The sequence below is a fragment of the Schistocerca gregaria genome, chromosome 3 (genome assembly GCF_023897955.1).
Source record: "Schistocerca gregaria isolate iqSchGreg1 chromosome 3, iqSchGreg1.2, whole genome shotgun sequence".
NCBI classification, from domain to species: Eukaryota; Metazoa; Arthropoda; class Insecta; order Orthoptera; family Acrididae; genus Schistocerca; species Schistocerca gregaria.
Genome location: NC_064922.1, coordinates 838,198,666 through 838,225,402, shown reverse-complemented (window position 1 = coordinate 838,225,402; position 26,737 = coordinate 838,198,666). Strand labels below are relative to the sequence as shown.

The window sequence follows — 26,737 nt, the reverse complement described above, 5'->3', positions numbered from 1 at the left end:
TCACACCTCAGTGCTTGTTCATGACTTTTTGGCAAAAAACAAAACTGTCATGTTGCCTGAACCACCATATTTGCCAGATATTGACCCATGTGACTTCTTTTTATTCCAGAGTCTGAAGAGAATCATGAAAGGACATGTAAGTGAGCTTCAGAAGTGCTTCCAAGATTGGACACAGCACTGGCACAAGTGTGTTATATCTGAGGATAATTACTTTGAAGGGGATAAAGTTGTTGTGGAATAACTATTCTTTAAGGAAAACAAGAACTCCCATTATTTTTTAATCACATCTCGTACATAATTAACTGACAAACAATTTGCTTTCAGTACTAGTACACTTTCAAGTATCAAGAATAATCAAGCTGCACTTTTAACTCTCAAAACTAAAACAGCATTCATATAAAAATAACATAAATATTTAATAAACTGCTGTATTGAAATTATTTTACTACTTCTGTTTAAAATCAATCTGTATTAAAAAAAAAAAAAATTTACAAGCCAAAACAAGAAGTGTATCTCTTAATTTTAGACACTACATTCTTTTCAAAGAACTGAATAGAAGTAGAGGATAAACATAAAATGTAATTGCTACTACGTTATTTATTTCAATTTGTTAAGCACGGAAAGAGTTCAAGAGGATGTCAAACATTTACATTCAGTCGTAGTTTGCATTAGATAGCTGTATCACACAACACAACAAAACTGATGAATGGCAGGTCTGAACATGTTTGTAATCATCTAAGAACATTGGATAAATAAAAACTACAAACTGTTACTGCCACCTTTCACAACATTTCTTTAATGCTGCAGTAGAATTGGAGTGATCTGTTACAGTGTCAACTCAGCAAGAAATATAAGGTATATAAACAAATATACATGTGCTAAGATTTCAGGGTAATGAATGAGTTGACACCATTCCAAGGTCAGTGTTCCATTTCCAATGCATTCAGTTCAGCCTCAAGAGCCTCCAGGTCTTCATCGTCATCAAGGAAAAGACTTTCATTAATAGGAACTGCTGAAGCCTCACTGTCACCTGTGGAAGAAGTCAGTGTTTGTTTAATATATTTTCATTATGAACATATAAATGGGGACAAAATAAACAAAACTTATCAAATGGTATAGACCACTGCTAAATAACAAGTCAGACATCACCACAGTAACAAAGCACTGTAGAAGAAACTACGTACAAGCACCAGATTTACAAGTGGGTATATCAGCCAACTAGTCATGGACTTATTCAATCAGCAATAAGGGAATCGTCAGGAATGCCCCAGGGAAGAGTGATATGACTGCTTTTATTCTTTATATACACAAATGATCAGATGGACAGGGTGTGCAGTTATGGATGGGGCTCGCTGATGATTCTGTGGTGTACAGGAAGGTGTCATTGGTATAATATATTAAAAACAAAGATTCCAAGACTTACCAAGCGGGAAAGCGCCGGCAGACAGGCACATGAACAAAACACACAAACACACACACAAAATTACTTAAAAGCTTTCGCAACTGGCAGTTGCTTCGTCAGGAAAGAGGGAAGGAGAGAGAAAAATGAAAGGATGTGGGTTTTAAGGGAGAGGGTAAGGAGTCATTCCAATCCCGGGAGCGGAAAGACTTCCCTTAGGGGAAAAAAAGGACAGATGTACACTCGCACACACACACCCACACACATATCCATCCGCACATACACAGACACAAGCAGACATATTTAAAGGCAAAGAGTAAGGGCAGAGATGTCAGTCGAGGCGGAAGTACAGAGGCAAAGAAGTTGTTGAAAGACAGGTGAGGTATGAGCGGCGGCAACTTGAAATTAGCGGAGGTTGAGGCCTGGCGGATATCGAGAAGAGAGGATATACTGAAGGGCGAGTTCCCATCTCCGGAGTTCGGATAGGTTGGTGTTGGTGGGAAGTATCCAGATAACTCGGACGGTGTAACACTGTGCCAAGATGTGCTGGCCGTGCATCAAGGCATGTTTAGCCACAGGGTGATCCTCATTACCAACAAACACTGTCTGCCTGTGTCCATTCATGCGAATGGACAGTTTGTTGCTGGTCATTCCCACATAGAAAGCGTCACAGTGCAGGCAGGTCAGTTGGTAAATCACGTGGGTGCTTTCACATGTGGCTCTCCCTTTGATTGTGTACACCTTCCGGGTTACAGGACTGGAGTAGGTGGTGGTGGGAGGGTGCATAGGACAGGTTTTACACCGGGGGCGGTTGCAAGGGTAGGAGCCAGAGGGTAGGGAAGGTGGTTTGGGGATTTCATAGGGATGAACCAAGAGGTTACGAAGGTTAGGTGGACGGCGGAAAGACACTCTTGGTGGAAATTATGTATGATGCTGTGTGTGTGTGTTTGTGTGTTTTGTTCATGTGCCTGTCTGCCGGCGCTTTCCCGCTTGGTAAGTCTTGGAATCTTTGTTTTTAATATATTTTTCCCATGTGGAAGTTTGTTTCTATTTTATTTATGTCATTGGTATAAGTTAGACAAAATTTCTAGTTTGCGCAATGAATGACAACTAGCTCTAAAGGTAGAAAAATTAAAAGAAATGCAGATGAGTAGGAAAAACAAGCCCACAATATACAAATACGGCATTAGTAATGTGCTACTTGACACAGTCATGCCAATTAAATGTCTAGGAATAAAGTTGCAGGCAATGTGAAATGGAGTGAGCACATGAGAATGGTAATGGAAAGGTGAATGGCTTTATTTATTTAATCGTGTCAGGAGCATCGTACATAAAATTACTGAGATGCTTCTGGTGTGAGAGAATCTGCCAGCTTAAAGCCATTGCCCAGGGGACGCCCGAATGTGTTATTAATGACACATCCTTCGCGGAGGCTTCTCTTGTGTCCCCTGAATGGCTGACTTCTGTTTACTGGAAGAATTTTAGTAAAGTGGTTATTTGTAAAGGAGACTGCGTATAGAAAACTAGAATGACCCATTCTTGAGTATTACTCAAGTGTTTGGGATCCCCACAAGGTTGGATTAAAGGAAGACATCAAAACAATTCAGAGATGGGCTGCTAGATTTGTTACCAGTAGGTTCAATCAACATGCAAGTATTATGGAGATGCTTTGGAAACACAAATGGAAATCCATGGATGGAAGATAAAATTCTTTTTGAGGAATACCACCAAGAATACAGGGTGATTCAAAAAGAATACCACAACTTATGGCCCCCTCCAGACACTCGAGCAATATCAACCCGATACTCCAACTCGTGCCACACTCTCTGTAGCATATCAGGCGTAACAGTTTGGATACCTGCTGTTATTTCTCGTTTCAAATCATCAATGGTGGCTGGGAGAGGTGGCCGAAACACCATATCCTTAACATACCCCCATAAGAAAAAAATCGCAGGGGGTAAGATCAGGGCTTCTTGGAGGCCAGTGATGAAGTGCTCTGCCACAGGCTGCCGATCCATCGCCTCGGGTAGTTGACGTTCAGGTAGTTACGGACAGATAAGTGCCAATGTGGTGGCGCTCCATCCTGCTGAAATATGAATTGTTGTGCTTCTTGTCCGAGCTGAGGGAACAGCCAATTCTCTAACATCTCCAGATACTGTAGTCCAGTTACAGTAGCACCTTCGAAGAAAAAGGGACCAAAAACTTTATTGGCTGAAATGGCACAGAAAACGTTCACCTTAGGCGAGTCACGTTCATACTGAGTTGTTTCCCGCGGATTCTAAGTGCCTCATATACAGACATTGTGACAGTTGACTTTCCCGTTAGTGTGGAAAGTTGCTTCATCACCAAACACAATCTCTGAAACGAAAGATTCATCTGTTTCCATTTGAGCAAGGATAAAATCACAGAAATCGATTCTTTTAAACTTATCAGCTGCAGACAGTGCTTGAACCAATTTCAGACGATAAGGTTTCATAACTAACTTTTTTCGTAGGACTCTCCAGACAGTTGATTGTGGAATTTGCAGCTCTCTGCGAGTCGATTTTCCTGGGCTGCGAACAAATGCTTGCTGGATGCGTGCTACATTTTCACCACTCTTTCTCGGCCGTCCAGAACTTTTCCCTTTGCACAAACACCCATTCTCTGTAAACTGTTTATACCAACGTTCAATACACCACCTATCAGGAGGTTTAACACCATACTTCGTTCGAAATGCACGCTGAACAACTGTCGTCGATTCACTTCTGCCGTACTCAATAACACAAAAAGCTTTCTGTTGAGCGGCCGCCACCTTAGCATCAGCTGATGCTGACGCCTACGTCAACACCACCTCAAGCGAACAAATGTACAACTAAATGAAACTTTACAGCTCCCTTAATTCACCGACAGATAGTGCTTAGCTCTGCCTTTTGTCGTCGCAGAGTTTTAAATTCCTGAAGTTGTGGTATTCTTTTTGAATCACCCTGTATTTAGAGAACTGACATTTTAAATGATTGCAGAAAGATTCTACAACAGCCAACATGTATTTTGCATAGAAATCATGAAGATATGAGAAATTCTGGCTCGTACAGAGTCATATAGGCAGTCTCTTTTCCTTGCTCCATTTGCAAGTGGAAAATGAAAGGAAGTGACATGTAGTGCTACAAGGTACCCTCCGCCACATACTCTATGGTGGTTCACAGAGCATGTATTTAGATGTTAATATCCCAGCATGCAGTTTTAATGAATATGGAATACATAGAAAAACCTGAATACGGATGAGTGGATGGGGATTTTTTGAATGGGAGAAAATAAGTAAGTAAGTAAGTAAGTAAGTAAGTAAGTAAATAAATAAAGTATTTCTCACAGAAGAGAGTGCTCCACTCTATAATATAAAATATTCACCAAGACAAGCTGCAGAATGAACAAAATCATTTTATTCACTATCAGTTTTGATCCTACAGATTATCATGTAACATTCAATGTCAATCCAACATACCTAACATACATAATACTACATGGTGATTTATTATAACCAGTGATGAAAGATCGTAAGACATCATGACTATGTAAGTCATATGGTATTGTTAGTCTGCGTGAATAACATCTGAAAGACTGAAACAATACCAGGTGTGATGCTTTGTGATATTCCATCAACAGTTATGACTATTACAGAATCCAAAAATTAATATTTTACTATTAATGGCATAGTACTATATTCAGTATGTATACTGTACTGACATGTTATGACGATCTGACAATTGTAATTTGTAATAATTTTTATTTTGTCCAATCAGTAGCTTATTTCCGATATGGTGATATTCTTTAAAGTTTTTCAGGCTGTGAGGCACCACTTGCTTATTAGCTCCCCAAGAAATGACAAAATGGTTTTGAGACTGTCATAAAAAAATGTGTCTGGGAAAACTTTCTACTAGTCAGTACCCATTAGATGTTCTAGTTTTCTTCAAAGTAATACATCTGCCTGTCTTCTGGTGGGGAGGATGCAAGTTCAGTTTGTGAAGTCTTCTTTTCCTGTATGGAGAGGGCAGCTGGCCTTTCCTGCCCCCTCACTGGGTACACAAAATTACCAGGCAGGTCCTTATAACGGTTTGTGAGGAAATTTGTTACTCCATGAAAGGGGTTGCTTATAAACCAGTGGTTTCACCGACTGGTGAGTATGGTTTGTCAGTCAGGGACCCTTGCCACATAGGATTAATAAAGGAGACAGAAGATACAAAGGAGAGGATCACAGAGCTGAACATCCAATTCTATTGGATGAAGCAGCGAAAGGGGTACTGGGCATCACTCAGATGTTTACTATTAAAATTTATCAATTATATATCCAAGATGATTTGAGCAACATATTACTTCCTTCTACACATTTCTCATACATTACCACAAAAGTACAATAAGAGAAATTCGAACACATATGGATGCCTGATGTTAGTAGTTCTTCAGGCACTTCACTTGTGAGCAGAACAAAGAAAGGAGGGAAATGATAGTTGTTCTCAAAGTACTCTGCACTAAGTTTGCTTAAGGAGCACGAACATGGATCTTTAGCCCAATTACACCTTCCTACTACCATATCTGCCACTTTTACACACTCTCTTCGATTCCCTGTTGATAAGTAGCAAAATCAGCATGGACTACATTGGTAATACAATTACCTAGTTATCACAGTTTCACACATCAGAGGTGATACATATATTTTACCAGGTTGTTGTGTAACCTACAGCAGAGGACGGTGTACTGAAAAAACATAACTAAAACACAAGGCACTTGGCAGAATTCAATGAATCCTTTAAAAGCTGTGACCTCTTATTTCATAGGCTAACTAGCATGTGGGAGTAAACTACTGGATTCACTGTGCTTCAAGTACTCTGAGAATAAAAATTTCTCAGAAATGAAACTTTCATTTTTTCTGTAATTACCATGCAATTAGGAATGTATACCTAATCTAATTCTCCTTAAACCACAAGCAACCAGCACCTTTTTATCATCTACATAAAACACTCAGGATAGGAATGGACTTCTGGAATCACCTTAACACCTACTTTACACGAGGTAGCAAGTTTTCTCAGGTGTTTTAGTTGATACTGAAAACCAATCCTGGATATTGTTTATGCAAACATAACGGTGTTTCACAGGAGAAAATGATCCTCCTAGTTATTTAGAAAATGGTCAACTCTGAATTATAGCTTGAAATTTTTTGACTGCCAAAATGATATAATTTTGTATAAATTGGACTCAATGATCTATAAATACCTTCATTTACATAACCATTTGTAGATATGTGCTCTGCAGCCGCCTGCTTCAGCCTATCTTCCTTGGCTTGCGTTCCAGTTCCGTCAACCTCTTGTGCTTCCAGTTCCAGGAAATCAAGCCGTATTTCGCGGTACTGAAAAATGTGAGGAATTTTTTAAGTTGTAGCTGTAGTATAATTTGTGTAAAGTAGACCTATTTCTTAAATATTACAGTATAAGGTATATTACTATGGAAATGAAACTACACTGTCTAATAACAATTTCCAAAGAGCTAATGATAGTATTACTCTCTTCAAATCACTACTCAAGTCCAACCCCATATTTAAGTATGAAGTAGCAGAATGCCTGTTAGTGTAACATACTCTTACTGACTATTACAGTAAAAGTGAAGGCTCCACAGAAACACTGAGAAAAATGTCCAGTTACGACTAGCACGCCAGTACCGGATCATGTATTTTTTCAAACCAGAAACAAATCTTGGAAAGGCTGAATCTAACGGAAACAGACATAGGTACGGAAATGGATTGGGAACTGGAGCACTAGGCCTACAGACTTTTGACAGGGAAAACAGAAGAAACTGTAGATTTGTTGGGGAAAAAAAAACTTTACCATGGTAAGATTCATACAGACAAGGTGAAAGAAACTATAGTACAGTCAGTGAAAATAAGATACCTGAAGTTGGCAATGCTGTTGCCAGCTTTCAACTCTGAACCACAAACAGTTGTAGATGAAAACAGTCTGTGGAGCTGTAATGACACTGAGGCACTGCCACTGAGACATACAAAATCACATTACACGCTTGATTGAGGCAGACACGTGAAGCAGCCGCATCACATCCATGGCAAACGTCAAGACTATTCTTTTGCCAATTCTACCAAAGAAGGAAAAGAGCTAAGCAGATGTTCCAGATATACTGGAGTGGAAATGAGTAAGAAAAGAGAAACAAAGTAGGGGTAGTCTGGAGAAACGGATTTAAAGAGGAAGTTATAGGAATAAATTACAGAATGAAGATTACCAGTCAAGGGATGGAGTTTTGATATACTGCAGCTATACACTCCACAAGTTGGTTACCCAATTCCGGAAAAGAGTGAACTTTGAAGAGGAAACGCAAAAACAGATAAATTTCCAGAAAACAACCATCACTTGTAACCTGAATGCCCAAGCTGGCACACAAACAAATGGATCCCACTTGATACTGGCAAAAGGAAGGGTTAGCAGAAACCAAGAAGACATAATTAAATCCCTGTAAGAGAAATGAGTTGGTTACTGGCAATTCTTGGTACAAGAAATGATAGACTCATACAACACCATAGTACAGCTGCAAATTTAAAAAGGATGTATGCTGTGGACTATTGCACTGTCTTTGACAGGAAACTGAAGATGCACATCACTGGTGTAAAGGTAGCACCTTCAGAATCAGGTTAGAGGCCACAGTAGGTGAACCCAGAACATTATAAGAGGAATGGAAGAAGTCAACCATTGTTGAAGCTATATTATCTTTTTGTGGAAGGACAAGCAACCGTTAAGGGTGGATGTGAACAGCTAAGTGAACAATCCAGTTAAAGAAGATTGGCAGGAGAAGTACAGAGCATTTAGAGTAAGGTTTCATCAAAGTTCACAAGATGCAAGGGATGAATACATTACCAAGAAGCAAACCAAGAATATAATAGCAGAAGAGAGGAGGAAAATGTGAATGCAAAGAGCAAAGGCGTGTAAAAATTCCACTATGCTGTGGACGTAAATGGAACAAATGTAAACTATAAGAAAAGTCGAAGTAATGCAGAAAGAGAGCTCCAAAGTCCTTTTAGATATAGATTGGATCACTGAGTATGAGATGCCCAAGGAAGAAATGGATAACAAGCTAGGGAAAGAGATGGAAAAGGATTTTACTGACAGAAGTAGAATCTGCACTGGGCACTATGGAAAGCATCAAGTATGGATAAAGAGACAACAGAAATGTTAAGAGCACCTGTAACTATATGGAAGCAGTAGGACAATAAAACATATGATAGAATATTAAAATGAGTAAGACAGGGCATGGTTTATCTCCACTATTATTTGATTAACAAAGAGAAATCACAATTAAGGAATTCTCAACAACCAGTAGTAATTGGAAAACAATTAATAAAGACTGCTTGAGAATGATCTGTTTTGTACATGACATTGTATTATTAGGATGAAATGTAGATGCGCTGTAAAAGGTGCTTCACCATATCGATCACATCTAAATGTTAAAAACAGGACAGTCAGACAAATGAATCACTTAGCAAGAGGTGAAAACTACTATAGTCTTAGTGTTTCTGTGACTACTAAGAAACAATTCTTAAGGAGCTACATTTGGAGCTTATGCTTGTGTGGGCCAGAAACTCAGATGCTTGAAAGCTGAGATGTGATATTAAAGATACCATCTACTGATGGTGTCTCAAATGAAGGGCTGCTAAAAAGAGCAAGAAGCAGGAGACAAGAAGCCTACTCCAAACACTACTTCTAAGAGAAGGAACATGGTAACTACCTATTCCACCATTCACCCCAGCTCATTGCTATGATCGAGGAATTGGTGGAAGGAAGACAGAGAGGACAACCGAGACGTGAGTTTAAGCATGAAATCGCACCTAGCAGAAGATAAAAGAGCATCAAGGGGCTAGAGTCAACTTTTGGAGTTAAGGAGAAAATGAAGTGGCTATACAATGTGATGATGGTAGTTTGGAGGGAGGAGACAATTACTAAAGTGGAAGAAAGGAAACAATAGGCAATTTAAAAACTCAGAGGGCTAACTCTTCTATTTATTTAATTTTCTTATTTATTTATTGGGCTTGTGAGTCTATGACTGTACAATGTACAAAAGACAATGGAATATTCCTTAACCCTTGATCGGGCACACCGGTACATAAAGTGTGCCAATCACATATAACATTATTTAGTACCGTTTGTTTCATAGTTGCAAGCCCACACCTATTCCTTCGTTATTGATTCAGCTGACACAATAATAAGGTTATCATACGTCCAAGTGAGCAGCAGTAATAAAATAAACAGAAAGCCAGGCTAGAAAAAATTTACAATCGGTGAAAGGAAATGACAGAGTCCGAGCTAATAGCACAATCCCACAATGAGGCTGTTATTTATGAGATAAATAGTAACCGCACAAGCGGTTGGCAGGGATCTGATGTAACTGCACTGTTTTAGCGCTTCGAGTTAGTCATAACTGTGGGGTAACACTTGCGAGTAGCAGCAAAGAGATAGAAAGGAAGGTTTATTTTATTATTGTTTAATTAAACAATTACTTAGCTCATACAATGTTAGTTTATTTTATTGTTGTTTAATTGACATAAGGTTAAACTGTAATTCTGTTCATGCAGTTTACCTTGGTAAATAAAGATAGCTATTGTTTACATTCATGTAGAGTGTGCTGTGCACTCGCTCATCTTACGAAAGTCAGCACGCCCGCTACAGGGTTAATTACTAAACACATTTCTCGAAATTTTTTACATCCAATTTTAGTGGACAATGTAATTACACAATTTTTTATTGCTCTATATGCTTAACTGGTAATACAGATTTGTTTTTCTAGGTATTCCCTTACAGTAAAGAAACAGTGCTTGATCAAGTAATCAACACAATTAACTTGTCAATGTTTCTGTCCATTATTATTTTTGTGGATTTGGGTAATGCATTGATTACACAGTTTGACACTGGGATGCAGTATGCCTTTCTGTAATAGGGCTATATCTGTCTGTCTTGCATGTACATCATTTGTCTGTCTTGTATGGTTGCTGCGTACATATTCAGCATGAGTGGCACAGGGGCTGTTACTGTTTAATTTTTCTCTTATAACAACAACATTACCTGTATGATTTGCGTATGTGTGAAAATATTGGATTCCTACAAATGAGAATAAGGGACAGCACTGAGAAGAAAATGGAGAACAGCAGCTTATCCTTAGGCTGTGAAGGTCGACAACAGACTATTATTTGGGGTAAAGGAGCTACAGGAGGAATGTAATGAGTACAGACAAGATTTGCTGATAATCTATCAGACGGAATGACACATGAGTATTAACCAGTAAGGTGTGGATGCCCAAGAGAACATAGGTTTGCAGTAATGCACAACTAACAATATGAAAGGAATGTAAAATGGAAGTAAAACATATTTACAGCAGATCACACAACAGATTGAATTAAAGAAGAGAATGGGGGTTGGCACTGTCACCCTTACTTTTTGTGGTTGCCATGAATGACAGAATGGACAAGGTAGTGGAAAGATTTGAAGTGAGTAATACTGTGATGGCCTTTGCCGATGACCTAATGATCTGAGGGAATAAAAACTGAATTTGTGTGTGTGTGTGTGTGTGTGTGTGTGTGTGTGTGTGTGTGTGTGTGTGTCCAAGTGAGCAGCAGTAATAAAATAACCATTAAGCCAGGCTAGTAAAAATTTACACACGCGTGTGATATTGTTACATTTCATCCTGGATTTTCCATTGTTGTATTTCATCTTTTGCTTTTTAAACAATAGTCTGGCATTTTCAAATGCTTAAATAATTAACTTCACATGCACAAAGATTCCTACTGTGAAACAAATAATGGGAATTAAAAATGAGCATAACTGAAAATGTTAACACAGTTATTAAAGAGACACGACAAAAGAATAGAAATAAAAAATTTACATTAAAACCAATTAACTCAATACAAGTAACTGTCAAAACCATTTCAATGAAGATTTAAAAGCGAAAGATTTCAAAGCAGCTAACAATATTTGAACCCACAATCTATTGCAGATGATACTATAACTATTAGACTACACAACCAGTTTGTAAAACAGAGGGCATCACATAAAATTTCAAAAATTTTTCCATCAGTTACTCGCAAATGATGGTGTGCCTGGGTAAATGGTTGCAGGGTGTAATACCTACAGCATCATTTCATAAAATCAGTCCTGCTGGGGACTTCTCGTTTTAAGTCATCTTTACAGACAGTGGATGTAACTGTGTGCGGACAGTTCTAAGCAGAATGAAACTTGCCAGATTGCATTTGTCACCAACATATGCGTCCAGAAAGTTGTATGATGATATGAGGTGCCATTGCGTACATTGCATATATAACTATCACCTCTGGTCTGCACAGTAAGTAATTTGGATTGCAGGCACTTCACTTCTGATGTGTTGAGGCTGTGCCCTATTTTTCAGATCTCCGCAAAATCATCAGAGAAGATTATGCAAGACCGCTTGTGGCCTGTGCTGTCCAAACCTACCTCAATACGGAGCTTGTCTGACTGTTGTCTGGCCATCTTGTTCTCTGTATCTTTCAGCCACTGGAAGCATCTGGTCAATGAGCTGCACCGAGACTGGTGCATAATCATGCACCAGTAACTATGACTGATAAACTATTGACACAGAGTTGAAACAGCATGGTACGATGTTTCCACACCTATCACCTGAGCTCAGTTTGACTACAGCTGAGTTAGCACCAGTGCTAATGCCAGATATGATTAAATTTCACAACCCGTACTCCCCCCATGAACCATGGACCTTGCCGTTGGTGGGGAGGCTTGCATGCCTCAGCGATACAGATAGCCGTACCGTACGTGCAACCACAACGGAGGGGTATCTGTTGAGAGGCCAGACAAACGTGTGGCTCCTGAAGAGGGGCAGCAGCCTTTTCAATAGTTGCAGGGGCAAAAGTCTGGATGATTGACTGATCTGGCCTTGTAACAGTAACCAAAACGGCCTTGCTGTGCTGGTACTGCGAACGGCTGAAAGCAAGGGGAAACTACGGCCGTAATTTTTCCCGACGGCATGCAGCTTTACTGTATGGTTAAATGATGATGGCGTCCTCATGGGTAAAATATTACGGAGGTAAAATAGTCCCCCATTCGAATCTCCGGGCGGGGACTACTCAAGAGGATGTTGTTATCAGGAGAAAGAAAACTGGTGTTCTACGGATTTGAGCGTGGAATGTCAGATCCCTTAATCGGGCAGGTAGGTTAGAAAATTTAAAAAGGGAAATGGATAGGTTAAAGTTAGATATAGTGGGAATTAGTGAAGTTCGGTGGCAGGAGGAACAAGACTTCTGGTCAGGTGACTACAGGGTTATAAACACAAAATCAAATAGGGGTAATGCAGGAGTAGGTTTAATAATGAACAGGAAAATAGGAATGCGGGTAAGCTACTACAAACAGCATAGTGAATGCATTATTGTGGCCAAGATAGATACGAAGCCCACACCTATTACAGTAGTACAACTTTATATGCCAACTAGCTCTGCAGATGACGAAGAAATTGAAGAAATGTATGATGAAATAAAAGAAATTATTCAGATAGTGAAGGGAGATGAAAATTTAATAGTCATGGGTGACTGGAATTCGGTAGTAGGAAAAGGGAGAGAAGGAAACGTAGTAGGTGAATATGGACTGGGGCAAAGAAATGAAAAAGGAAGCCGCCTGGTAGAATTTTGCACAGAGCACAACTTAATCATAGCTAACACTTGGTTTAAGAATCATGAAAGAAGGTTGTATACGTGGAAGAACCCTGGAGATACTAAAAGGTATCAAATAGATTATATAATGGTAAGACAGAGATTTAGGAACCAGGTTTTAAATTTTAAGACATTTCCAGGGGCAGATGTGGACTCTAACCACGATCTATTGGTTATGACCTTTAGATTAAAACTGAAGAAACTGCAAAAAGTTGGGAATTTAAGGAGATGGGACCTGGATAAACTGAAAGAACCAGAGGTTGTACAGAGTTTCAGGGAGAGCATAAGGGAGCAATTGACAGGAATACGGGAAAGAAATACAGTAGAAGAAGAATGGGTAGCTTTGAGGGATGAAGTAGTGAAGGCAGCAGAGGATCAAGTAGGTAAAAAGACAAGGGCTAGTAGAAATCCTTGGGTAACAGAAGAAATATTGAATTTATTTGATGAAAGGAGAAAATATAAAAATGCAGTAAATGAAGCAGGCAAAAAGGAATACAGACGTCTCAAAAATGAGATCGACAGGAAGTGCAAAATGGCTAAGCAGGGATGGCTAGAGGACAAATGTAAGGATGTAGAAGCTTATCTCACTAGGGGTAAGATAGATACTGCCTACAGGAAAATTAGAGAGACCTTTGGAGAGAAGAAAACCACGTGTACGAATATCAAGAACTCAGATGGCAACCCAGTTCTAAGCAAAGAAGGGAAAGCAGAAAGGTGGAAGGAGTATATAGAGGGTCAATACGAGGGTGACGTACTTGACGACAATATTATGGAAATGGAAGAGGATGTAGATGAAGATGAAATGGGAGATAAGATACTGCGTGAAGAGTTTGACAGAGCACTGAAAGACCTGAGTCGAAACAAGGCCCCAGGAGTAGATAACATTTCATTAGAACTACTGACAGCCTTGGGAGAGCCAGTCCTGACAAAACTTTACCATCTGGTGAGCAAGATGTATGAGACAGGCGAAATACCCTCAGACTTCAAGAAGAATATAATAATTCCGATTCCAAAGAAAGCAGGTGTTGACAGATGTGAAAATTACCAAACTATCAGTTTAATAAGTCACAGCTGCAAAATACTAACACGAATTCTTTACAGACGAATGTAAAAAATAGTAGAAGCTGACCTCGGGGAAGATCAGTTTGGCTTCCGTCGAAATGTTGGAACACGTGAGGCAATACTGACCTTACGACTTATCTTATAAGAAAGATTAAGAAAAGGCAAACCTACGTTTCTAGCATTTGTAGACTTAGAGAAAGCTTTTGACAATGTTGACTGGAATACTCTCTTTCAAATTCTGAAGGTGGCAGGGGTAAAATACAGGGAGCGAAAGGCTATTTACAATTTGTACATAAACCAGATGGCAGTTATTAGAGTCGAGGGACATGAAAGGGAAGCAGGGGTTGGGAAGGGAGTGAGACAGGGTTGTAGCCTCTCCCCGATGTTATTCAATCTGTATATTGAGGAACCAGTAAAGGAAACAAAAGAAAAATTCAGAGTAGGTATTAAAATCCATGGAGAAGAAATAAAAACTTTGAGGTTCGCCGATGACATCGTAATTCTGTCAGAGACAGCAAAGGACTTGGAGGAGCAGTTGAACGGAATGGATAGTGTCTTGAGAGGAGGATATAAAATGAACGTCAACAAAAGCAAAACGAGGGTAATGGAATGTAGTCGAATTAAGTCGGGTGATGCTGAAGGAATTAGATTAGGAAATGAGACACTTAAAGTAGTAAAGGAGTTTTGCAATTTGGGGAGCAAAATAACTGGTGATGGTCGAAGTAGAATGGATATCAAATGTAGACTGGCAATGGCAAAGAAAGTGTTTCTGAAGAAGAGAAATTTGTTAACATCGAGTATAGATTAAGTGTCAGGAAGTCTTTTCTGAAAGTATTTGTATGGAGTGTAGCCATGTATGGAAGTGAAACATGGACGATAAATAGTTTGGACAAGAAGAGAATAGAAGCTTTCGAAATGTGGTGCTACAGAAGAATGCCGAAGATTAAATGGGTATATCACATAACTAATGAGGAAGTATTGAATAGGATTGGGGAGAAGAGAAGTTTGTGGCACAACTTGACCAGAAGAAGGGATCGGTTGGTAGGACATGTTCTGAGGCATCAAGGGATCACCAATTTTGCATTGGAGGGCAGCGTGGAGGGTAAAAATCGTAGAGGGAGACAAGGGATGGATACACTAAGCAGATTCAGAAGGATGTAGATTGCAGTAGGTACTGGGAGATGAAGAAGCTTGCACAAGACAGAGTAGCATGGAGAGCTGCATCAAACCAGTCTCAGGACTGAAGACCACAACAACCCGTAAACCTCTAAATAATCAGCAAATTTAACCCATGTATTCGATCTCCTGTATACTCCAATATGTAAAATTTCATTATTTGCTAGCTTCCCAGTGTTGTAATTTTAATGACCACTGATGTAGAGTAATTACAGTATTGTTCCAGTTTTGGAAAATTTTCTTCTCTGATCTGTAAATTATTTGGATTGTTCCTTTTGTATTACTTGCTTCTAGCTTTAATCATTTTTACCGAAACATCATGATGTATAGGCATCTTTCGTTTCTTTACACACTTAAAATCTTTATAACCTGATCCAACCTTACTTTCAGAATGACATTCTTTTCAGTTATGAAGTTTGTATTTTTGATTTATCCAAAATCACACAAACAGTTAAAGAAATATTCAAATGCTTCTACAACTTCCTCTTTGTTGTATGTTACTGTACCAGCTGCCATTGAATGTGATAGCTACCAGATATTCTGCCTTCCTTTCTGACCATACTATAACATTCCATTCACTATTAACTTGTGATCTCACTTCACTTTCAGTTATTCTCTGATCGTATTAGGCATAATTTATACTTCCCAACATAAAATTATGACATAGGCATGTAAACTTACAAATTAATGGTTGGATAAGCTACCAAGAACTTCACCTATCATCAATTTAGTAATTAACAGCTAGAGTGACTGAAACCCTTCCTGATAAATCTTCATCCTGACATCCAGAAAAATGGGCCAAGTTTTTCTCTACATTTCCTTTAAGTAAACAACTTGGCTAATGTGAGATTCCCCCTAAGGTAAGTCTTTCCACTCCCGGGATTGGAATGACTCCTTACCCTCTCCCTTAAAACCCACATCCTTTCATCTTTTATTTTCCTTCCCTCTTTCCTGACAAAGCAGCCGCCGGTTGCGAAAGCTCGAAATTGTGTGTGTGTGTTTGTGCATTTTATTTATTGTGCCTATCTACCGGCGCTTTCCCGCTTGGTAGGTCTTGGAAGCTTTGTTTTTAATGTATTTTTCCCATGTGGAAGTTTCCTTTTCCTCCACACAGTGTAAGTAGTACAATTTCCTTTCAATTTGTATTATTATTGGATCATACTTAATCCAAACAGATTCTGTGGTAAAGGAAAGGGGTATGAGAAAAATATGGGACAACTTAAGCTACATTACACAAACTAATTATTCTTACCTCAATATTTCTCTGTTCATCCTCCTCTTGCAAATTATAGCTGTCAAATGCTTCATCACCTTCTTCACATTGATCAGCCGCTGCGAGCTCAGGGTTGAAATAAAACATCTCTCTTCCCGACATCTATAAAATAAAAACATTTTATGTGACATGCAACAGAAAGCACAATCACAATTTTTTTCCACTGTATTAATACAACAGTATTAGCTGCACTTAAATGCCACTGACATGAAGTAAATGTTCTACAGTAAAGGTAACACAGCTCTATGAGCAGGAGGGAAAAAATACCTTTAATTTTTTTTTAATTGTATAAATTCTGTGTTATAAAGAATTACTCACTGTATCAAATGCAGTGGACTTTAAAGTCATGGTCAAAACCAATCCTCAGAAACTTTGTTGCAAGCAGTTTTTAAACTGCCTGTCACTACGACAGGATTTTGTCAAATGTTGCCTTTCATAAAATTTATTTGATCAAATCTACTACATCGCCTTAGATTTTGTCATAGAAAGTGACAGTATTTGTTTACTGCAAGTGGCTGGGATGTATAAACATATTGCGAAATGACTGTGTGATGCATGTGTGTTATGGAGAAGCCTGGTGAACATGTAAAGGTGATCACATTTTTTTTTTATAGTGGTGCAATAATTATGGAAAAGTGTTTTACAATCTGGAATAATTTTTCTTTTTAGGCAGGGAGTGGAAATCCTCTCTCTCTCTCTCTCTCTCTCTCTCTCTCTCTCTCTCTCTCTCTCTCTCTCTCTCTCTCTCTCTCTCCCCCCCCAAAACAAATTAAAATAGTCCGCACTGGCAACTCATATATAAAGTCAAAACCAGAAAAGATGTAGGCAAGTTCATTGCCACCACTGATGTTCGTATGTTCATTTGTTCATTGAGTAGGGAAGCAAAGAATTAAACAGTGGGAAATCCAGGATGGAATGTAACAATATTATGAAAAGGAAATTGCCACTAACCATATACCAGAGATACTGAGTCACAGATATGCACTCTTTCTGCTGTGCCTGTCTGCGGCTCAGCATCTCTGCTACATGGTGAGTGGCAACTTTCCTTTTCATAATACTCAAGCAAAGAATTATTGTTACTTGCCAAGAACAGAAAATCAGCTGCATACAATTCATTGATGATGCAGCAGTAGTAGCCGAGAGTGAACAGGAATTGAGTTTTTTGGTAACTGTAATGGGATAAGTACTAGCTGTAGGTTAAGAAATTTAGATAAAAAAAGAAACTTTCACAGGTGGGCATGCTATAGGACTACATGTTGGAGCCTGGAAAGACAAACTTTATAGGTACATGCAATGCATACAAGCAAGAACAAAACCTAAAGGTCTTTTATAACGAATATCCAGCAGCTCATGTCCAAGAATGTAAAAATCATGCCTAATTTTGAGTTTACTACAATGAGTCTGAAATCTGTAAAGAAATTTGAGAAAAACTACAATCAATATAAAAAAATTACTATTACTTAGCAAGCAAGTAGATGTACTCATAATCAGTTATTATTATTATGGGTTAACATTAGCAGGAGGGGGATCTTAGTTTAACTGCAATTCATATTTGTATAGGGGAAAATCACTGCCCTGTTTAGTGACTGGCAAGTGTGAAACTAACAGCATTTAAAATAGCAACTTCTCAGTTGACATCATGCAGTTCTCCTGTTACTACACACCAGCGATTCTGAAGGAATTATGATGAAATATTTGATGACATTGTGATAACCCTTGTTGCACCACGTTAAAGAAATAAGATGAATATATCATCAAATTTTTTTGCCAAAGAAATTTGACACTGTAATACCAGCCTTAGTGTCGTAAGCTTGAAATTTGATAAAACTGTGATAGTATGTACAAGTGGTAAAAATCAAGGCCCTGAAAGGAGTATTGATACCAATGATGAGAAATAATTGCATAAGAGACAAAAGTATACAGGTCAGGATGGTCTTTAGGGCACAGAGCAGATGAGGACTCAACTACAGTGAGAGGCAACTCCCCCACATATGCCCCTCTGCCAACACAGGGGTAAGACAGTTAGGGAATAAAAAATCCTTCTAGCTGGATGGAGACAAGATCTGTAATAGTGAAGGGGAAAAGACTGAAAACATAATGAACACCAGTAGGACCAGCAAGAGTAAACCAAGGTGAGAGAAATGATCACATCAGAAGGTGGGTATGCACAGTTGACAGCTGAGATTCCCCCCCCCCCCCCCTCCCTCCCTCAGCACCTCCTAGCTCAGCATGTGGCAAGAAGTGATCTTGTCCCAATGTTATCACACCCGTCCCTGTATAGTCAAAGGGTTCAAGTTGGGAACAGAATCCACTCTCTCAGAGAAAGCATTAAAAACTTATTTAACTGTCCTTTCATAATCAGATAGTGTAAAGGATACATAATCTTTAAGGTACTGCCTTCACTGGAGTGTTAAGCAGCACACACACACTAGACCAAGAAACAAAAGCCATTGGATCTGGGCAAATGTTTGTTGTCAATGCATTCGTGTTTGGCCTCTCATCCTCACCAGAGCAAGGGGCTGTGAAAAAAGTAATTTGACCATGTGGAATCATAGTTGGCTCTGATAACTTGTCAACAGTGCTTCCATTTTGTTATCATTTTAAACTAGCATTCTAATTACAATTTTACTGGCAGACGTTATGAGAGAAGAGGGGGGTTTAGCAGTTGTCACATTTGCAACATTTATTTTACAGCAACAATCTGATCATTAGGAAAAGGAGGAGGAGGAGGAGAAGAAGGAGGAGGAGGAGAAGAAGAAGAAGAAACAATGCTAATCCATGACCCCTCTCAAAGAGTAGAAGCAGTGTGGAGGGACAAAACTGACTGACCTTAAAGCCGACTTCGAATATGGACTATTTCATATTTTTTTCTGAACGAAAGCTACAAATAGCAAATTATTATTGAACTGTACACCTTAAGTTTCCTACGATGACATCTCTTTTAGGGGAGCTGTACCTACACCAGAAAAATTAATGGGCACTCTCATTTTTGTTTGTTTCCCTTTGCCATTACACGGCAAAAAAAATTTCAATAAAAATTAGATATCCTTTTCACATTGTGGAGATTACTTTATAACAGCTCACTTATTTCCCTGCAAGAGTCTAACCTTTTCAGTTTGTTTTTATAATCCCATATCTTAGGGTCCCATAAACATTTCCTGTTCATGTCAAAACTATCAGCTTTAATGCTGTCCATATTCTACTCTATCCTCCAATATTTTTAAACACAATTAATACACACCAATCAGACATAAAAAACACTGACGAACCAATGAACATTCAACCTGGTGGCCATACTAGCAGAGGTCCCATGGTCAACCCACCACCAAAGCTCTGATGTTACTGCTGGCAATCGGGATTGCAACCAAGACCAGAAGGTCACTTCGTTGGCTCCGATTTGTTGCCTGTACACACTGAACAAATCTCAACCGACAAAGTGGATGGTTGCCGTCCACTTTGTCTAACTGTATCAAACAGTAATCAAAGAAAGAGCAAAAACAGGTGATCAGGACGGCTGGTGGAGGAGATAGGGTCGATCAGCCCCCCACCCCAGGCCCAACATACAGCAGACACTCCGATGCCAACCAGTTTAACCTCAACCCAAAAACAGTTTAAAAATGTTAGATTTGAGAATAGAAAGAACTTTCTGAGGGGCAAAGAAAGAGTTAAATTGTCCACATGTGGTGTCTGATCATCAGAGGCAAACAATTCGGAAGGCCATTGTTATATGTTTGGAGCCAGAAGGGGAGACCAGTCCACTAGGATCTGAGCTACTGTCTGTACTGACGAATTTAATCTGGGAGGAATGGGAGGCAGGGGCAGTAACTCACTAGACTCTTCATCTCTACGCCAGAGAAACCACAGCCAGGACCATCAAAGGATATGGTGATTAGTGATTAGTCAGCTATTTAGCCAAAGGCTAGCCAGTTCCTTCTCCAGGATATCCATGTGAGAACCAGAGAAAGACAGTTCAGCAGGCAATACAACTGTCAGAGCCAAGCTCGTGAACACCATATATCTTAGGGTGAAAAGAGTGACAACAATATTAGCTCAAAGACTGCTCATTGCATTACTGCCAATTAAAATGAGGTCGAGGGCAGCCTTTTTAATAGAACATAGAGCTCTGTTAATACCTATCAACTTTGTTGTAAAAATACTTCACATTCCCAGCAACAATGTTACTCCTGACTGTTGGGAGATATCCTGTCCTACCAATGGACTTAGGACATCAGTGTAAATGATAGCAGCACTCTGATACTCTTGAAAAACTGAGAAGAACAGAGCCAAAAGGCCATGGGGGCAACTGAAACAAAGTGTTTGAAGCAGATTGGTCCTAATTTGTTCTAGGGTAAGTGCCAGAGGGTCAAAATCCACTGTATGAAAAAGGAGTCAAATAGGTCATACAATTAGTAAACTGTCGCATGGTGAATGCATAAGTGAGCAAGACCTGATACTGTTGGAATTGAAGAGATAAGATCTGCATAGGGGACTAATATGAAAAGTCCCTGGAAACATACACTTACTCCATGCTGATGTACTGGGTCCAATAATTTCAAAGCTGAAAGAACACTGAGCTGTAAACCTGGCAAACTTAGTCCAGTTGGGATCAGACAAAGGCTCGGTAAATATCGGAATGTTGTGATGAACACCACATAGGCATAGCAGTACCTATGTTTGTTTCTCCTTTGTGATTTCCCTTTCAAAAGATATCTATTCCTCTTCAACTAAACTGTCCAATGCGGTATTCAGTACTGCAGTATTTACACCCTTAGAAAATTTCAAATTAATCTCATCATTGCTCAGTGCTTCAGTATGCCCCTTTGTTCCACAAAGATTCTCCAGGGCAATTCTCTTAAACTTCAGTCTACTCTTCAACATCATTAAATTGTGCTGCGCCTGGGCACGGTAAACTAACATAAGTTTTGGAGAATGGTTCGGATTCCTTGGACAGCAATTGATTGTGGAACAGAAGGTGAGCGAGTAGCCCTGGGACTTGCAGTTTGAGGTTCCTCCAGCCACTGGGTGGTGTTGAGTCAGTCGTCTGCAGATTTCTAGCGAGACGGAGCCCTGTCATCGGTGGACGACAGGGGGATCTGCTTTTCCAGCCAGGTGCAGGGACGGAATGGAGGGACACAGCACTCAATGGCCTGGCCAGAGTAGTGGCATAACTGATATAATTCGAACATAATATACACAATGGTACTTTCTCTGAGCTTCAAAACATTAGATGCTACTGAAGGCCTCAGGTTCCTGAATTTTGTGTTTCTTAATTAATGTACTACACTTTCTTATTACTCACTTTGAAGAGTAACTTGTTCAATAGCACCGTAGATTATTGCTTTACACTCTACTAGAGTAGCTGGTAAGCACGGTGCAAACATGGTTCTGTGTCATTTGGAGAGATAAGTTTGTTCGTGGGTCACACTTAGAGGGTGTGCGCATGGCAGCCGGTGAGGCAAGACGGCAGGGCGCGAGTGGTCAGCGGCAGATCACTCTACATGGACCTGTCAGTTTCAAGCGGCTGGCAGTTACGAGATGCCACAAGGGTTTATCCAGTCCCAGCACACAGCTTTAAAACACTGTTTTATGCAAGTTTGTATTGACTACATGCAAGCACAGATTATTACAACAAAATATGATGCAGCAAATGAAAGAGGAGTTTGAGATGAATTAGTCAAGATTTTGATACGATTTATATGAATTTTACATCATAAGATTAAATGAACAAATCTGCAACATGCGCAATTTACTGAATAATTCATAACTTTTGAACTAATGCAGATACAGAGCAGGGCGAGTGCTTATTTTAAAGGTCACATCGAAATGCAATGACTGACATACTTGTATAATTTGCAGCATTACTATCGCACTGGTGAAACACCAATTTCATTAATTATTTGCTAATAATGAATTAAACAAGTAATACAAGACAGATACACGGTCAGCAACGCAATGTATGATAGTGGGTGTCATTATACACATTTCACCATGATTAGTTTTCAATACTAGTAATTATTATGATATGTTGTCTCTCTTTATTAATAACTTTTCATAGTTTTCCCTGTATTTGTTTAATCTTTGTACATATATGTAAATTCTGATCAGTGCATCAGAAAGAGCACTTCAAATGTGTATGGAAAGTGTGCCTTAAAGAGAACTGTAATATTACTTTGCGGCACAAGTGGACAAAAGCTATTTGCACACTCTACAAAGCTATTTGCTAAACATTAAAATATTAATCCTGGATGAACTATTGCACCTACAAATTTGTGTAATGTATGTTTTTTGGTGAGAATCTGAGTGTGCATATAATGGTACAAACAGAATTAAGATTGCCCTTCTATGTAAAAGTTGTGCAACGAAGTGGATATCAATGGAAAGCAGTTACATAACACAGCTTGGAGAATTTCAGATTGAGAGTATTTAAGTGTAGCTGAAACAGAGCTCCAAAAGAGTTCTGTGCACCTTTGCTGACGCTGGACTTGTGTTATCAATGTGACACTTTGGTGATAATTATGTGGCTCCAGAAGTGTTTTACTTCACTGAATTCCGCATGTGTGTGCAAATGGAAGATAAATTTTTTCATGAATAATCCGGACTTAGGATACTTTCAGTGTGGAACACAGTAGAAACTTTTATTTTTTCATGTCTTGTGTCTTTTGGTGACTGTTTTTGGGAGCAAATGGGACTTAGTTTCTGATCGATTTGCTAAATATCAATCTATATCCTGCAGCCTTCAACAACTTTTAATAAAATTTATTGCGTGTTCAGTTTCGCTACTGGGGGCTCGAGCAATAATTAAAATGGCACCTAACTATTTGGAAGATAGCACCAGTGAACTGTATTTAATTATGACCAAAATCTGTGAATTTTAAGGAACTTAACACATGCATTCAATTCGTTATTTGACTTCAGTCTCATAAACTGTACCCTGTTTAACATCAGGTTCAATGAATGTGGAGGCCATTCAGTTGGTTCATCTAGACCAATAAATTTATCTGGAAAGTGGTCATTGAGGAAATCCCAGATGTTGGTGAGACAGTGCAGTGGGGTTACCAAACTGGAGTAAATGGATGCTGTATTCTTGGTTAGCCTCATCAATCAGTGGAATTAAAAAGTGATCCAACATATCTAAATACACATTCTGGCCTGAGCTGCAGGAGTTGGTGGTCATTTGTGTGTGTGGTGTGCTTGCCTGTGTGTATGAATGGTGTGTGTTTCTCTTTTGCTGATGAAGGCTGTGGCTGAAAGCTTTGTGCAAGTTCTTTTCATTTGTGCCTGTATGCAACATAACATGTCTTCTCTACCGTAAGTAGCAATCTATGTTTTCCTTTTCCTTGATGTTGCGAACAGTAGACATTTGCTTTACTTCCATACATTACTCATTCTAATTCTGTAACTGACTATGTCCTATCTATTCATGGAATGTATGGCCAGACTATATAATTTTATTTATTGACCGGTAATATGTTGTTTAAACTTTTTTGTGGGAGACATATCATAATGTATGTAAAGCCCTCTAGTGGTTAAGTTGTTCTGATCGGTGCATGCTAACATAACATCCTGGCGGCTGATCCAATAGAGGGTGCTGATCATTGATCTGTCTTTTTTCAGCTGTCATATAGACATTTATTTTTATAGGTTGCTACAGGCAATACATTACGTATATCAATTTTTGACCATAAATTCACCATAAAAGGGTTGGACCTATTGCCTTCATATATATACATTTAATAATTTTATAAGGGTAACTGTATTCGTCTTTTACTGCATCACACTTAGTTTCTATGATAGTTATCAATATTTAAGAGTCTGTTACATGTATTTTACCTAATGTGTTTTATAAGATTATGTTTTTTGCGTAATTGATGATTACATCTAAGTGCACAGTAGCAACATCTAGGTAGGATGTAGGCAAACAGATTTCTGGTAGCTACTGTGCTTAAGTTGCAATAATGACTTGTGGCCTATTCTACACCTTATGTTAGAACTATGTGACAATGCTGTGCTGACTATATTTATACGTTTTGACGATGCCATTATGGCCTTATCACTTTAGGACATGGTTAGAAAAGGTACATTTTACCGTATTTTATCTGTACATTTCCCTGGTTGTATGATAGTATTTTGTGATACGTATTGCTGTATTGTGTTAAAAGACACACTGCTCACAAGGTGTATATATTTGTATATTGTTGATCTGAGGATGGTCATTACGGACTGAAACCGGTCATCGTCAAAAGAATTGATATTGTGATCAAAGACTGGAATAAAAACCATTTTACTACCTTGTTCAGTCACTACTCTGTTGATTGCATTTCCTTGGGAAAAGAAAGTGCTGTAAATTTTGTTCTTGCTCAATGCACAAAAGGCGGTAACTTTTGGGCTATCATGAAGATGTTCCCAAGTTTGTCATGGGTTTTCATTGACCCAAATCCTACACATGTGTTATTAACTTTAGCATTTAAGTGAAAAGTTGGCTCATCACTAACGGTGTTTCCAATGAAACCTTTATCTTCATCCAATCGTCCAATGTAACATTTCCCCATAAAAGCCTGTCCAAGGAATCCTATCAATATCTTTCAGCTCTTGCAGCGCTGTTAATTTGTACAGTTTGAGACACAAATGTCTTTTTAACGCACAGCAGCCACATGTGGGACACTCAGTGTATGAGAAACTTGGCAAGTTGATTTCGTAAGTTGGTTAACAATATTCTAACTCACTTGCTCTACAATTCGGTGGCCATACTGCGGACATATTAAAAAAAAAAAAAGCTTATCGAGCAATCAATCAGTTTCAATAAAACACTACCTTAATGGTAGTCCTATTGGGATGATCTTTGGTGTACTATATTGCACAGTTGTCACAGCCTTTGATTTTTCAAACCAAAGCATGTAGCAAGCACGATCTAATCAGTGAAGGCAGCCATCTTTGCTATAATCATCACTAACATCTGTAACAAAGCGATTCATACTAGTGTACGGTGTCCATCACAACTTTACCTACTTTCCTACAAAACTGTTTCAAGACTGGAGTTGAATGTTGGGTAAAGTCACATTAAAAATGCCCTTTAATTCAGTTTTAGGACAACCTATTACTGACTATATTTTAATATAATTTTTCGTATTAGCAAATACCAAAGAGCTTGTCACATTGTCAAATTATGTGTGCAAATCTAGATAAGCAGCAGTGTTATCAGCCATGTAAAATGATCCAAAGAATGTATGAAAACAAATTCTATAGGTATGAACTACAATAAAACCCTACTGCTGTCACAGTGTATTTTCATTTCGAATTTAAAATGGAGCAAAGCGCTAATGCTTTGATAACTGAAGTACAGTAACAAAAGATTGAAATAACAACTTACACCAATCTGGCGTCCAGCTTTGAAGTCTATTCTTTTCTTCTCTTCCTCTTTCAATGCAGCTTCCTTCTTTTCCTTCAGTTTACGTTTCTTCCAAGTAGTAAAGGTTTGTAAAGTTATTTTTGTTAAAGTTGCACCAAGTGCTGCTCTCTCTCGTTCTATCAGATCTTCTAATGAAATCTCGTCTTTTTTGTCTTCTTTCTTTTTATCTTTCTTCAATACAAAACCTGGTGGCAGTGCATGTCTATAAATGCAGCCTGTGCCATTTGGACACTGCCAAAACCATCCATATTTGCTCTTCTCCAGGGCATCTATGAAGTACTTACATATCTGCAAGAGGAATTAAATGTGCAACATGAACACTAGCACAAATATAAACAACTAATCAACTAAGAAACTATGCAAAATTGGCCAGCAAGATAAACACAGGGGGTTGAACCCTAAATGATAATTCACTCAATTCCACAGGTGTTCACAGATCTCATCCCTTAACTTGAAGTCTTAATTTCCTCATCAAATAACATATACCAACATTCTAATTCCTTTTGTTACATAAAAAAATAAGTTGCATGTAATTTGAGCACCAAACAAAAATGAGAAGCCATGTCCCTAGGTCCCTATTTTGGTGGTGGCGGGATGGGGTGCAAATGTAACTCCTTTATTTTTACCTAAAAAAACCACTGAATACCTGATCAACCAATTACTTTCAGCTAAATAAATTTTTTATTGTATTAAGTTTAATAATTCAATCTA

The 26,737-nt window shown here is 38.7% G+C and overlaps 1 protein-coding gene across 1 annotated transcript in view; it reads right to left on the bottom strand.

Moving 5' to 3' along the window:
* Nucleotides 1-244: 244 nt before the first annotated feature.
* Nucleotides 245-26,737, bottom strand: part of LOC126354690 (zinc finger CCCH domain-containing protein 15 homolog) — a 49,070-nt gene continuing 22,577 nt past the window's right edge. Inside the window, exons 4-7 of the mRNA XM_050004498.1 lie at nt 25,988-26,314; nt 16,600-16,722; nt 6,644-6,776; nt 245-1,030 (exon numbers count right to left, since the gene is read on the bottom strand). Coding sequence (XP_049860455.1) covers nt 921-1,030; nt 6,644-6,776; nt 16,600-16,722; nt 25,988-26,314 — 693 coding nt within the window. The 3' untranslated portion in view covers nt 245-920. The remainder of the gene's footprint in view (nt 1,031-6,643; nt 6,777-16,599; nt 16,723-25,987; nt 26,315-26,737) is intronic.